The 15,386-nt window shown below is 32.9% G+C and overlaps 1 protein-coding gene across 3 annotated transcripts in view; it reads left to right on the top strand.

Moving 5' to 3' along the window:
• Nucleotides 1–15,386, top strand: part of LOC105489076 (centlein) — a 514,234-nt gene that overhangs the window by 418,964 nt on the left and 79,884 nt on the right. For all 3 annotated transcript variants that reach the window (XM_071077831.1, XM_071077829.1, XM_071077830.1), the window contains exons 17-18: nucleotides 2,010–2,103; nucleotides 2,191–2,414. In XM_071077831.1, coding sequence (XP_070933932.1) covers nucleotides 2,010–2,103; nucleotides 2,191–2,414 — 318 coding nt within the window. The remainder of the gene's footprint in view (nucleotides 1–2,009; nucleotides 2,104–2,190; nucleotides 2,415–15,386) is intronic.

The raw sequence follows: 15,386 nt of genomic DNA on the forward strand, positions 1-15,386 counted from the left end.
GAAAAAGTTTGTCAGTTTCTTAAAAAACTAAATTTACCATACAACCCAGCTATCGCACCCTTAGACACATCCCACAGACATGAAAATATATGTTTACCAAAAAAACTTGTACATGAATGATCAAAGCCCCTTTATTTGTAGTAGCTGAAAACTGGGAACCACCAAAATTCTCTTCAGTAGCTGAACAGCTAAACAAACTGTGGTACATCTGTAACACAGGAAACTTCTCAGCAATAGAAAGGAGCTAACTATTGACGTATACAATACCATAGCTTTCTGACCTCAAATTTCTCATCTTGGATTGGGAACTAGGCTTTCTTTCTTGCCTTCTGCATTCTGTGTTGCTATTTAAGTGGAATTTCAAGATCACAAGGGATTGTTGGTTGTTCTACATGTTGCTGGCTACATTGTTGGTCACTTTTGTATGGTCTCTGAATTTCTGCTTTCACTTCATTTTTGGCCTCTGACAATTTCGCTTGTATTTTTTGCCATGTTAGAAATACACTGTAGGTGTGTTTGTTTCATAGTATGAGAGTTTTCTTGAGTTTATGTTCAGTAATAGTACTGGAAACAGAAGCCCACTTCTTTGTAATTTAATTTTAGCTACTATTAATTTGATACCAAATCTGGTGACTGATATTAGTAATTCAATTGGTAGTTGTATTTTGGATTTTTTTTTTTAACAGTGCTCAGTGCATGGCTGATACTTAAATACTAATTGAATCTTAATAAGCAATTAAAAATTTATGTGCCGGTTCTGAAGATAAGTTTAAATGAAGCATTTCAAAAATATTTTGAGAAATGAAACATTGTTAGGATTTTATAATTTCTGAGACTAATCAGTTTAAAAGAAAACCTTATTTTAGATATAGACTTCTGGTGTATGTGTTGATCGGTTTCATGACTTTCAGGTGATTTGTTGCTGGATTGGGATCTTTTAAAAAGTTCTTTTTCAAATAAGAAATAATTTTCTAGATTGAATATATCTATGTTTCCCAGCCAATAAATTCTTAAACAAGGCTGGGCACTGTGGCTTACGCCCATAATCCCAACACTTTGGGAGGACGAGGCAAGTGGGTCACTGGATGCCGGGAGTTTGAAACCAGCCTGGATGGCATTGTGAAACCACATATCTACTAAAAATACAAAAACTAGCTGGGGGTGATGGTGTGCACCTGTAGTCCCGGGTACTTGAGAGGCTGAGGCATGAGAATCGCTTGAACCCAGGAGGCGGAGGTTGCGGTGAACTGAAATTGTGCCACTGCACTTCAGCCTGAGTGACAAAGCCAGACTCTGTCTCAAAAAAAAAAAAAAAAAAAAAAAAAATCTTGAGACCACATGTTTTACTACTAATATATACATATTTAAATTGGTGAAACATTTTAAAACAAAAGTCAACAAAGGCTTCATTTTGTTCAGCCTCCATGTATTAGAGTGCCATGAAGAAAACATACAGCTTCAGGAAGTTATTTTATTATTGTCAGCCTTATTTTTGGCTTTATTTGTCAGAAGGCTATTAGCTTCATTTGTCAGCATATAATAGAGTATTTGAGAAAAGGGCCTATATTTTCAGAGAATAAGTTATCAATTATTCACATTTTACTTTTGTTACTGTTATCATATTTACTCCTAAGTTTTTAAGCTGTCCCTAGATTAAATTTCTACTTCTTTGGAGTTGATTTTGTATCTGTATCTTCTGCCTGCTAGTTTAAGTTCAGTGTATGTAAGTACATTTGTAAGTTCTTGGTATCAGTTATAGAATTTTATCATCTAGAGTTAAAAAAAAATTTTTTTTCAGATTTTTTTGTGAGAGACAGTCTTGCTATGTTGCCCAGGCTGGTCTCAAACTCCTGGCCTCAAGCAATCCTCCTGCCTTGGCCTCCCACAGACTTTTTAAAAAAATTCTGCATAAACAATTGTATTTTTAAGTGAAGAAATGTTATTTTTATTAGTTCACTTGATCTTGTTATTGAAGAATAATACAATTATTATGAAACCTTCAAATTTAGGACTATTTTCGTGATAAGAATGCCAAAAAACCAACTTTTCAAAAGAAGAATTATAAGATGCAAAAGAGTTCACATACAGCAGTTCCTACTAGAGGTAAGAATGTGTATGCAATTAACAATATGTCTTTTAAAAATTAAATCTAATTTTTCAAATACTATGAACAATATTATTTTTATATAGTCAACAGAGAAAAATACAAAAATATAACTGCCCAGAAATCAAGTAGCAATGTTATTTTATTACGAGAACGGATTATATCCTTGCAACAACAAAACAGCGTACTTCAGAATGCCAAGAAAACAGCAGAATTGTCTGTTAAAGAATATAAAGAAGTTAATGAAAAGCTCCTCCATCAACAGCAAGTATCTGATCAACGATTTCAGACAAGCAGGCAGACAATAAAGGTAAAGAGAACTTTAAGATTGAATAATTGTATACTATATTGTAAAAGTGGATATTTTGTTTTATATGTATTGTTTAGTTTATATTTGTGTTAGGCAGGTCTATGAGTTTTAAAAAATCCCAGGCACTGTTTACTAATATAATTAGTTTAATTACTGGACTTCTTTAATAAGGCTCATATTAAAGGATAACATAGATGAGGGAGGGAACTCTGAATCAAAAAGACACTTTACTAGCGTTCCTGTTCCACTTAGTTTTTCTCATCTTTGAAATATTTTTACATGTTTTGTATTGTGTTACATCTTAGTTTTTAAAAGCAGGCTTCATATATATATAGAGCTTACCCATTTCCCTATGTTTGAAACTTTGTGTTTATGATAAGTTACATTATTAAACTAATATATTAATCAGTTACTCTTTGCAAATACTAGTATAAAATGTGAAGATTTTAATATAAGTATCTATTTTAATGTATTCCAGTAACCTATGCATGGTTCTTTTTACTCTGGTAAGGTAATCTTAAAGCATAAGTTTAACTTACACTTTGAGATGAACTTAAAGCAAATGAAAAAGAAAAGATTTTTTGTTCTTTAGGTCTCCATTCTTTATGTTATTTGCTTGTGGAATGAATGATTTGTTAGAAAATTATTTTGCAGAGAAAAAAATATTTCATTATATTAGAAAACAGTATTTAAATCACTGTCACACATAATTTTAAGTTACACTTAAATTCTCTAATATCTAGTGCTTTGATTCAAACAATACATATAAACATTTTAATGGTGAAGGATTAGTGTTATGACAGTTAAGAATTGTGTTCTGACTTTATTCCCAGAGTGGCCTTGTACCCAAACCTTAACTGCATTCCAGCTTACACCAGAAGTTTCTGGATTTTACAGGCTTGGCCGTTGGAAATGTGGCAATGGGATACCAGATGAGACTGAGCTCTGTGTTACAATTTAGACACAGTCACTGATACCACAACCACTGTATAGGAACCACATTTCCCAGAATGATTTCATCCCATATATATTTTACTGGCTAGTATTTTCTTTTCTTCTCTTTAATATCCTCTCTTTCTTCTCTTTCCTTTTCCTTTCTCCTACTCTTCCTTTCTTTCTTCTCTAGTTAAATGACATTGTTTTATATCTCACCATGATATTATAAACTATATGTATTCCTAAGTTTTTTTTTTTTTGTGCAAATAGCAAAGTGACATGAAAGAACATTTTTTAAAAGAAAGAAAAAATTCTCAGCTTTAATTGTTCAATCTTATTACACAAAAAACAATTGAACTTTTCAGTGTTCTCTTAAATAATATACTAGACCACAGGCTTTTCATAAGAGTAAATTCTGACATTGTCAGAGGAAAATTATAAAACGTTAGCGTTGTTATAAAAACTATTTTACTTATTCTCCTTGGAAGAGGAATTTTCTTCGTTGAGAGTTTGAAAAGTAGTGGTATAGTTACTTCTTGGGAGTTTCTTAAATTACATACACTATGAGAAAAATAAAAATAGTACACTAGGGATTCAACTAAAAATCTGTGTTAGACATACTTTTTTTTTTTCCTTTTCACAACCAATTTTAATTTCCTTTCTTATAATTTTTGAGATGCCATACTTGGGTAGTATCAAGTAAGAAATCCACATTTTAGCACAGATTTCAACTACTTGTAAAGAGAAAATTAGGAGGAATAAAAAGCACTTCAGTTACTATATGGTTCGTGTGCATTTTAGAGAGATTATGTTATAGATGATCAAATGAGTTACTTTAATATGAATTTCTCCCTGAAGCTACTCTCAATTCTAGCTATTTCAAATCTTATCTATTCTAAGGTAAATATTTTACTTTTGCTACTATGTTATAGGTATAACTTATATTTCATTGTTATATGTAATTTTATTTTTAATACAGATTTTCTTTAGATGATAGAAAGGTCCAAGAACATCTAATATTCAAAAAGTACTTCAGGAAAGAATAAGAATCAGAATTTAGAAATTTTCCATCTCAAAAATCGCTATGAACTCAAATAAATGTAACGAGTGATTAACTAGAATTAGATTTAATTTGAATATTCTGTACATAGGGAGAAATAACTGATGTGGTAACTAAGAATTCTCTACTGATAAAGTAACTCCCCAAGTATTACACAGATACAGATAAATTATCTTTAGTTAATACATTGGCATAGACTTTGTGGGCTCTCACATAATAACTAAAGCTTGGGATGGAAGATGTCAAGATCCCAGATTCTCATCTACTGAGAAATTCTTCAGGTTACCAACTTGAGGATTTGGGTAGCATCTGTTGATTTCTGTGATATTTTTAATAATGGAACTTAGGAAAACAGATTAAGTTCAGTCTTTCTTTTCCCGCCTATTTATGGTGGAATTCCTGTATGCTCGGTAAATATTCTAATTTAATTATTTTGTATCTGTTTCTCGTGATTTTAAAACCCTCAACATTTTTTTTTATTCCAAAGTATTGAATCAGGCATCAACAGGTTTTGAACTTATAGGCCTTGAATTTATTGTGCATTAATAAGTAATATTTAAGATAGATTTCAATATTTGGGCAGGCTTCATACTAAAAATATTACTTTATATTCAGGAAAACTTTTCAAAGACTTTCAGCTTTTTCATATGTAATTAAAAGTACCATTGTTTGTTAGGAGGTTGAAAAGAGGAACACAAAGTATTCTTTGGCATTTTTTTCCCTATCAGTTTCATTGCATTGTGTTTTAAACCATTATAGAATTTCCTCAACAAAGCTTAGAAAAAGAAATATGAACTGTATAGGCCAAACCGCTGAAGTTTTGGAAGAAAATTTTAACCAAGATTATAGATTTTTTACATGTTTAGATTGAGCTGTCATCACTTTAACTGTATTCTTTTTTTTTTTTTTTTTACATTTTGCCTACTCTAAAGATATGTATGACATATAGATAGTATTTTACAACTATGAGCTAAATAGTATACTAGGTAAATGACAAAGATTTGTGATTCCCAAAAGCAGGTACTGTAAATATCAAAGTAAAATATTTTAAACCTATTTTGAAATGCACTATAGCCCTATACTAAGCATTATTCTATAGATGGAATATATAAATAGCCATCAGCTATTTTCAAGAAAAATTAAGTATAAGTCTTTTGCATTTGTTCAAAATATATATCTGTTGCCACAAGTAAAGATATGAGTAAAAAACATGCTAGCCCCATTCTTCAGAGCTCCCTTTTAATATGAGGAAAATGTTATACACATACAATGTTTAATTTTATAGATTTATTTATGTTTTGCAGGTCATACACTAATTTAGACAAAAAGTAGGAAAAGAATGATATTTTCTCAGACTAGGCATTCAAACATGAGAAATTAACTTTGTTTTCTATAAAGGATTTTTGCAAAGTTAGGAGATACAGAAAACACATATAAGAAATACCCTTATACCCTTTAGAAATTAACATATATTCTTCCACTGTATATTTTAAAGATTTTAAAATTTAAAGATTTTAAAGATAGAAAATGTGATAAATAAAGCTAAATTTTTATTTAATCATTATCTACAGCCCCATCCTCTTCTACTCATCTCTGGAGACACTTTCAGGTGTTCATGCTAATTTTCCAATAATTTAAAAAAATTGCTACACACATATGTACATTGATAAATAATATACAGCATTATTTTTATTGCAGTATAGTTTTTGTTCGTTTGTTTGTTTGTTTTTGAGACGGAGTCTCAGTCTGTCACCTAGGCTGGAGTGCAGTGGCACAATCTCGGCTCACTGCAACCTCCACCTCCCGGCTTCAAGCAATTCTTTTTGGCTCAGCCTCCCAAGTAGCAGGGACTATAGGCAAGCAACACCATGCCTGGCTAACTTTTGTGTTTTCAGTAGAGTCGAGGTTTCACCATGTTGGCTAGGGTGGTCTCGATCTCCTGACCTCACGTGATCCACCCACATCAGCCCCCCAAAGTGTAGCCATTGGGTCCTGGACTTTTCTTTACTGGGAGACTTTTTATTAGGGCTTCGTTCTTGTTACTTGCTATTGGTCTGTTCAGGTTTTGGATTTCTTCATGGTTCAATCTTGGTAGATTGTATATGTCTAGGAATTTGTCTATTTGTTCTAGATTTTCCAGTTTATTGGCATATAGTTGGTGATAGTAGCCACTAACAATGCTTTAAATTTATGCAGTATCTGTTGTAATATCTGCTTTTTCACCTCTGGTTTTATTTGTCTTCTCTTTTTCTTGGTATGGTTAAAGTTTTGTATATTTTGTTTTACTTTTTGAGAAACCAACTTTTTGTTTTATTGATTTTTTTCATATTTTATTCATTTTAATTTCATTTATTTCTGCTCTGATCTTTACTATTTCTTTTCATCTACTAATTTTGGGTTTGGTTTGCTCTAGCTTTTCTAGTTCTTCAAGATGCATCATTAGGTTGTTTATCTGAAATTTTTCTTCTTTTTTGATGTAAGCACTTTTAGGTATAAACTTCCCTCTTAGTATTGCTTTTGTTGTGTTCCATAGGTCTTGGTATGTTGTGCTTCGATTATTTGTTTCAAGAAATTATTAAATTTTCCTCTTAATTTCTTGTTTCTTAATTTCTTCACTTGTCGTTCAGGAACATACTGTGTAATTTCCATGTGTTTCTATAGTTTCCAAAGTTCCTCTTGTTATTGATTTCTACTTTAATTCCTTTGTGATCAGAGAAAACACTTGATACAATTTCAACTTTTTTGAAATTTTTAAGATTTGTTTTATGGCCTAACATATGGTGTGTTCTTGAGACTCATCTATATGCTAGGGAGAGAATGTGTATTCTGCAGCTGTTTGATGAAGTGTTCTGTAAATATCTATTAGGTCCATTTGGTTTATAATATAGATTAAGTCTGATGTTTCTTTGTTGATTTTCTATCTGGATGATCTGTCCATTGCTGAAGGTAGGGTATTGAGATCTCCAGCTATTATTGTATTGTCATACTGAAGTCTGACTTTCTCTTTAGTGCTAACAGTATTTGCTTTATATATCTGAGTACTCTGATGCTGGATATATAGGTATTTATAATTGTTATATCCTCTTGCTAAATTGGCCCCTTTATCAATATATAATGACCTTCTCTTTCTCTTTTTATATTTTTTGTCTCAAATTTTAAAAATGTGATAGAAGTATAGCTACTCATGTTCTTTTTTGGTTTCCACTTCATGGAATATCTTTTTCCGTCCCTTTATTTTCAGTTGTGTGTGCATCTTTATAGGTGAAATGAGTTTCTTGTAGGTAGTGTATCATTGGGTCTTGTTTTTTAATCCATTCAGCTACTATGCATCTTTTGGTTGGAGAATTTAGTCCATTTGCATTCAGTATTATTATTCATAGACAAGTACTTGCTACTGCCATTTTGTTATTTATTTTCTGGTTGTTTTGTGGTCCTCTCTGTCTTTCATCCTTCCTATTTTTCTTTGTGTAAAAGTGATTTTTCTGGTAGTAGTTTTTAATTTCATGCGTGGTGTGTGTGTGTATATCTGTTGTAGGTTTTATGATTTCAGGTTACCATGAAGTTTGCAAATAATGCTTTATAACCAATTATTTTAAACTGATGACAACTAAACTCTGATTATAAAAACAATAGACAAGCAAAGAGAAACCTAATATACACTCTCCATTTTAACTTGATCCAATCCCCCACTTTTAAAGTTTTTGTTGTTTCTATTTATATCTTTTTTTGTTTACACATCACAATTACACTGTTATTCTGTATTTGTGTATGTACATACTATTACCAGTGAGTTTTTTTTTTTTTTACCCTCAGATGATTTCTTACTGCTTATCTACATCGTTTTCTTTCAAGTTATAGAACTCCCTTTAGCATTTCTTGTAGGACAGGTCTAGTGTTGGCAAAATTCTCAGCTTTTGTTTGTCTGGAAAAGTCTTTATTTCATCTTAGTGTTTTAAGGATATTTTTGCTGTAGGATAAATGTTTTTTTCTTTAGCATTTTGAATATGTCATGTCACTCTCTCCTGGCCTGTAAGGTTTCCACTGAGAAGTCTGCTGTATTAGAGCTCTTTTATATGTTATTTATTTTCTTTTTCTGCTCTTAGGATCGTTTCTTTATCCCTGACCTTTGGGATTTTGATTATTAAATGCCTCGAGGTAGTCTTCTTTGGGTTAAATCTCTTATTTGGTTTAATTCTATGACCCTCTGATACCTAGGTTATCTATGACCTTCTGATACCTAATATTAGTATCTTTCTCTAGATTAGAAAAGTTCTCTGTTATTATTTCTTTGAGTAAACTTTCTATCCTGATTTCTCCCTGTCCCTCTTTTTAAGGCAGTAACTCTTACATTTGCTCTTTTGGGGGCTATTTTCTAGATCCTATAGGCAAGTTTTATTCTTTTTTTTCTTTTATTCTCCCCTGTGTAGTTTTAAATAGCCCATCCTTAAGCTCACTACTCTTTCTTCTCCTTGATCAAGTCTGCTGTTGAGAGACTCTGATGCATTTTTCAGTTTGTCAGTTGAATTGTTCAGCTCCAAAATATCTGATTGGTTTTTAAAAATTATTTCAATCTTTTTGTTAAATATCTCTGATAGGATTCTGATTTTTTTCTGTGTTTTCTTGGTTCATTGAGCTTCCCCAAAACAGCAATTTTGAATTCTCTGTCTAAAAGGTCACATATCTCTCTGTCACCCTGGTATTAGCTACGAGTGCTTTATTTAGTTCATTTATTGAGGTCATGTTTTCCCGAGTGTTTTCGATGCTTGTGGATATTTGCTGGTGTCTGGGCATGAAAGTGTTAGGCATTTATCCTAATCTTTGGATTCTGGGCTTTTTTTGTACTCTTCCTTCTTGAGAAGGCTTTCTAGATATTCAAAGGAATTGAGTGTTGTGACCTAAGTCTTGGGTCACTGCAGCCGCATCTCCACTAGGGGATACCCTAATCCCAGTAACACTGTGATTCTTGCAGACTTGTACTGCCTTGGTGGGCTTAGGTAAGATCCAGGAGAATTCCCTGGATTGCCAGACAGAGACTCTCATTCTCTTCCCTCACTTTGCCCCAAACAAAAGGAGTCTCTCCTTCCATGCTGGGCTGCCTGGAGTTAAGAGAGAAGTGACTCAGTCGCTTCGATGTCCACCACTGCTGAGGCTGTGCTAGGTCACCCCTGAAGCTAGCAACATATTGGTTATTGCCCAAGACCTGTGGCAACTAGTGCCTGGCTACCACCGATGTTTATTTGAGGTCCAAGGACTCTTTAGTCAGCAGGTAGTGAATCGTGCCAGAACTGGGTTCTTCTGATTAAAACAATGTATTTTTTCTCCTTACATATTAAAATCTGTATTGCAAAAGTACACATCAAGGGATAGAAATAGGGTAAGGCAGACTATATTGACTTACTCTTCCAGTTTGAATAATCAGATTTTTGACCTAAAGGTGTTACTCATAATTTAATTGAAACATATGAAAATGAGTCCCAAATTTTAAAGCTAATAAGATGTAAATGCTCTCTTTTTTGTTCCAATAATATTACTTAAGTGTATTTTGGCTGTGGATACCTCTTTCTAGTAACATGTGTGTCATCCTAAAGATTAAAACAGTATTAGCTCACAGAGACAAACTACCGGAATCCATATTATCAAAGAAAATGTGGCCATTATCCATAGCACACTTTTTAGAAAGTTTTATATTAGGCACTAACTATGTATAAAACTTCAGCTGACAGATTTTGCTATGGTTTGAATATGTCCTCCAAGTTTTATGTGTTGGAAACTTAATCCCTAAATTCTTATGTTGATTAGAGGTAGGGTAATTAGGATTACAAAAGGTCATCAGCAGGGTCCCCATGATGGAACTGGTAGCTTTATAATGGAGGAAGAGAAACCTGAGCTGACTGGCACACTCTTGCTCTTTCACGAAGTAATGCACTCTGCCATCTCATGACCTGGCAATAAGGCCTTGACCAGATGCTGTAACCATGCTCTTAGACTTCCTAACCTCCCAAACCATGAGCTAAATAAAACTCTATTCTTACAAATTGGCTAGTTTGTGGTATTCTGTTATAGAAATAGACAACAAACTAAGACAGATGTCACATGAAATTTTTGTGGAGTTATACATTCTGTATAGCATATGTTCTAAAAAGCTCTCTCCTGAAATAATGTCTCTAGAGAAAACAATAATCTTTATCATTCATTTATATATGAATGGATGAGTTATTTTATTGATTATCTCTCAGTATTTGTTTAAATAACAAAATTGATTTCAAGAGTTGTATTATTGCTACCGACTGAATTGTGTTCCTCCAAAATTCATATGTTGAAACCCTAACTCCTGGTATGATGGTGTTGGGAGACGGGTCCTTTGGGAAGTAGTTAGATTTAAAGGAGGTCATGTGGGCCCTCATCATGTGATTAGTGTCCTAATAATAATAATAATAAGAGACACCAGATTCCACTCTCTCTTCCATAATAGGACACAACAAGACACCTGGCATCTGCAAGCCAGGAAGTGATCTGCCGCTAGAACCTGACTATGGTGACACCCTGGTCTTAGATGGCTAGCCCTCTAGAACTGTGAGAAAGTAAATTTCTGTTCTTTTAGCCACCCAGTCTGGTGGTTTGTTTTGACAGCCTGAGCAAACTAATATAGATTTTGGTGCCAAGAATGAGGTGCTGCAGTAACACATCAAATGTGGAAGTGGATTTGGAATTGGGTAATAGCTAGAAGATTTTTGAGGTGCTTACTGGAAATACGTATGTTAAGGGTGATTCTAGTGAGGTCTCATATGGAAATGAGGAACATGCTACTGGAAACTAGAGGAAAAGCAATCCTTATGATAAAATATTTGTTTTTAAAAAAACCTTGGATTGGCTGAATTGTGTTCTAGTGTTTTGTAGAAGATACAACTTGTGAGTGATGAAATTGGTTGAAATTTCTAAGCAAGCATTACAGGAATGCCTTGATTTCTCCTGATTGCTTGGTTAAATGTAAAGGAGAGAGATAAATTGAATAGAAATTGTTAAGCATAAGTATACCACAACTTGGAAGATATGGACATTTTTCAGCCTACTGATAGTGCAAATAATGAGAAAGGTTGTTTTGAAGAGAACATTAAGAGTGTGGCTGTACAATCATTTGATGAGGAGATTTGTGTGAATGTGAACCAGGGACCTAATCCTTCTCAACAGAAATCAGGAACAGAGATTGGATTATGCCAGGAGCAACCAGCTGGGTCTAAAGGAAATGGAGAAATAGACAATGAAGGAAAGCTGTCAAACTTCCTGGATTTTCAGGATGGGCCAATAGATCTATTTAACTATAAACCTGCACAATCCTTCAAGAAAAGAGAAGGACCCCAAAAGCAATTCACATATTGCCATATTGCCACTCCCATCATGGGCCCAGAGTGCAAAGACTCAGGGATTAGGGCTACCTCCACATTGGTTTTAAAGAGAAAGAAACTATATAACTTCCAAATTGTAGTGAGAAATAGAATTTTTAAAAGTGTAAAAAGTAGACTAATCTCCATTAATCTAAAACTATTTACTGTTTCTGTCTTATTTTGATATTCTTCCTACATCTTACATATTGTTATCTGAAGGAGCTAAAGTTCAAAATTTTTGTCATGTTATATTTATATCCATGTATACATGTATATAATATATATACATTTTATATATGTAATAATTTTATTTGAGTGATTAGAATATTTTTTTTTCATGAACTCTTGTTCTTTTCTTGGACATTAATTTCTTCTTTTATATCTTTAATCATTTTAAACAAGCTTATATATTCTTTCAAGTCACATGTTCTTGAGGTTCTAATCTTCCTATTTATTTTTTCTGCTTACTCTCAGCCGGGATGGGATGTTTCTACATGTGTTTACAATTTTGATTTGCAGCTCAGCTTTAGTGGATGTGTTTTTCTCTGTGATAATTCCTTGAACCTTGTCTATGGGGAGCATTCATCCAGACTGTTTTCTGTTTGCTTTTGCTACCCACCACTACTTAATATTTATTCTCAGGGTAGTAAGATTCCTGACCTACGCTGAAAAATTCAGATTTCAATCCACAAGAGGTAAAGTCACAGACATAAACATTACCAGTAGAGATAACTGAAAATTTTTGTACTCTGTCCTGGTCCCAATCAGAGACGTATTTCTTTATTACCTTTCTAACCTAGCAATATTTTTTAGTCTACCCTTGAACTGGAGTTGCAGCACTCCAGAGGATTCTCAAATTTGGCCTCTCCAAGCCCAAGGTCAAAGTTTCAGCTCCTGCTCCCACAATTCCTGAAGTTGCTGGCCCTGGTGATTTCCATGCAGCAGGTGCTACCAAACATCCAGTCACATGCTCCCTGCTCTGCTGCTGGCTGCTCTCCATAGGTGACTATAATCCCAGCCCTTGAGTCACTTTTTTTTTTTTTTAGATTATTCAGCAATACTTCAAAAAGAATACTTGATATCGTATATTTTCTATGTGATACAGAGGGTTTTCAGGTTATATTGTCTTCCAGACTGCCAATCTTTAGATAGTTTTAAAAATTTTAACTGTATTTCCTATTAAATATGATATCACAGATTGAACAAAATATTTAAAATTTCATGAGTAAAGAGTACAGTGGGTGTATTATAGCCTATAAATTTCACATGAACTTTCAGTGGCTGTCTTCTTTTTTTTTCTAAGTTAATTACTAGAAGAACAAAGACAAATCATACTAATACATATAGGCATAACAGTTCAATACTATTCCAATTCCTTTTCCCACTTAGTATTTTCTTTACTTCATGATTCTGTGTATTTGGAGGCTAATGCAATTAAAACTACCAACATTTAAGGATTTATCATCGAGAATATTATTGCCCTTAGTTGGAGTAAGCCAGTGTTGGGGCTCTCAATGGTGGAAATATCACATCTGTACCATAGTAGTCATCTTTCCTCTTGTCTCAGATTTCCTAATTTGGCTGCATAGTAACCCCTTAAGATCATTATTTCATTCATCAAACATTGATTGGGTATCTTCTGTGTGCTAGGGTCCATGAAGGATAATGGAAACACAACAGTGAACTAGACACAGGTATGGTTATACTCTCATGGAGCTTATTTGTCGTAAGAGACAGAATATAATAACCATGCAACAGAATAAGTAAAATAATTAAAGATTACAGAGAGTGCATTGTAATTAAGGATAAAGGAGAGAAAGGTTGGCTTTAGATCAACCTTGGTCAAGGAATGGCATTTCTGAGAAGGTAACATTGGCACCAAGGCCCAAAGCATGAGAGGTAGTATAACAAAATTAGCAGAATCACTTTCAGGTTTATTAGGAGTCCTCTTGCACTTTTCAACCTCATGAGTACACTGCCCTGCAGTACAGAAGAAGGATAATAAATATTAATGGGGAAAAGTTACTCTAGACAGATTATGATAATAATAATAGTAGAATAGCTAACCTTTATGTGCTTAGTGCTTACTACATAAGGCATCTTCTAAGCACTTTATGTGCATTCATTCATTTAATTTTCACAACATCCCTGTGAGATGAGATACTGTTTTTATCTCCATGTTACAGAAATTAACTATACAAGTTCGTATGCCTACTGAATGACTCAGCTACTGATGCCTTCTCAAAAGTTTATTTTGATTTGTTGTATTTATTTTTTGAAAAAGCTGATTTTATTTTTCAGTAATAAGATTAGGTTATATTTGCACAGTGGAAGCTTTTGCAAACTGGGTATTTTTCTTATTTGATCTTCATAACCTGTGATGTAATTATTCTCATTCAAAAATATTTCAGTTGAAATCTAGAGAGTTTAGTTAACTTGTCCATGTTTATTTCAGTAGTATGTTTTAGATCTTTTGCTCAAATTCCGGTGTTCTGACTGTATTATGCCTTCTTTGCTATGCAATGTTTCAAATAAATGCATTCTCAAGGTCACAATAATACACACATAGGAAGGAAAGTTATTTTAGTGTTCTAAAATCAGAATAGCATATATATTAAATGATTAAAAACTTTAATCATTGGATGATCTTTGTTATTTACTTTTTTAAAAAAACATATTCATTTGTTAATTTATTCCAGCTCATTCCTTGAAAGATTTGAGGCAGTTAGTGTCTATTATCATGAGTTATTTTTATAGAACCTTTGAAAATACAGAAATGCTCTAGAAATATTATCAGATATCACATATTTGGCTTTGTATATTTATATAGATGTTTTAAGTAAAAATACCACTTTATAGTAATAATTAAAAACAAATCTGCTTAAAACTTATTATCTGAGCCAACTGTGGAAGTAGTCAATAAAAATATACATAAGCAGATTCATAGTAGCAATACCTTATTTATCTGAGCTTGTCTTTTCTCAACAATGCTAATACATAAGACTTCTCAGCTATAACAGAAGTTCCTGGAGACTTCTTAGCTATAACGGAAGTTCCCTATGATAGTTTCAAGAATTGTTAACGGAAGCTATTGTAGACTGTGGCAACAGTTATATGTCTATGTTCGCTACAGCTGTGATTGTTGCTTAAAGTACACATGGGAACATTCTTCAATTAATCATCTTCAGAACAAGGGATTTCATATGCTGGAATGTATAAATAAAGTATTTGAGTATGTATTTATATTTCATATCAAATTAAATTTAGGGCACTTAGAAATATCATGACATTTTTGTGACACTTTAAATTTGCAAAGCATTTCACATACTTTCACAATTTGAGAAATACAGAATATCCATGAGTTAATTGGATAAGAATTATTATCCTATTTTTATATAGAAAGAAAAGAGACTGCATGAGTAAATGACTTATCCATGGGTCGTGGCTAGTAAGTGGTAAGTCTAAAACTTGAACCTTGTGTTCTGACTATAGAGTCATCTATCTCTAATCATCCTGCACAGATTTTTAAGAAAATAAAAATACCGACATATTTTACATTTTACCACTTATAGAATTTTTTCAAAATTATATTAA

This window comes from Macaca nemestrina, chromosome 14, assembly GCF_043159975.1.
Source record: "Macaca nemestrina isolate mMacNem1 chromosome 14, mMacNem.hap1, whole genome shotgun sequence".
Classification (NCBI taxonomy): domain Eukaryota; kingdom Metazoa; phylum Chordata; class Mammalia; order Primates; family Cercopithecidae; genus Macaca; species Macaca nemestrina.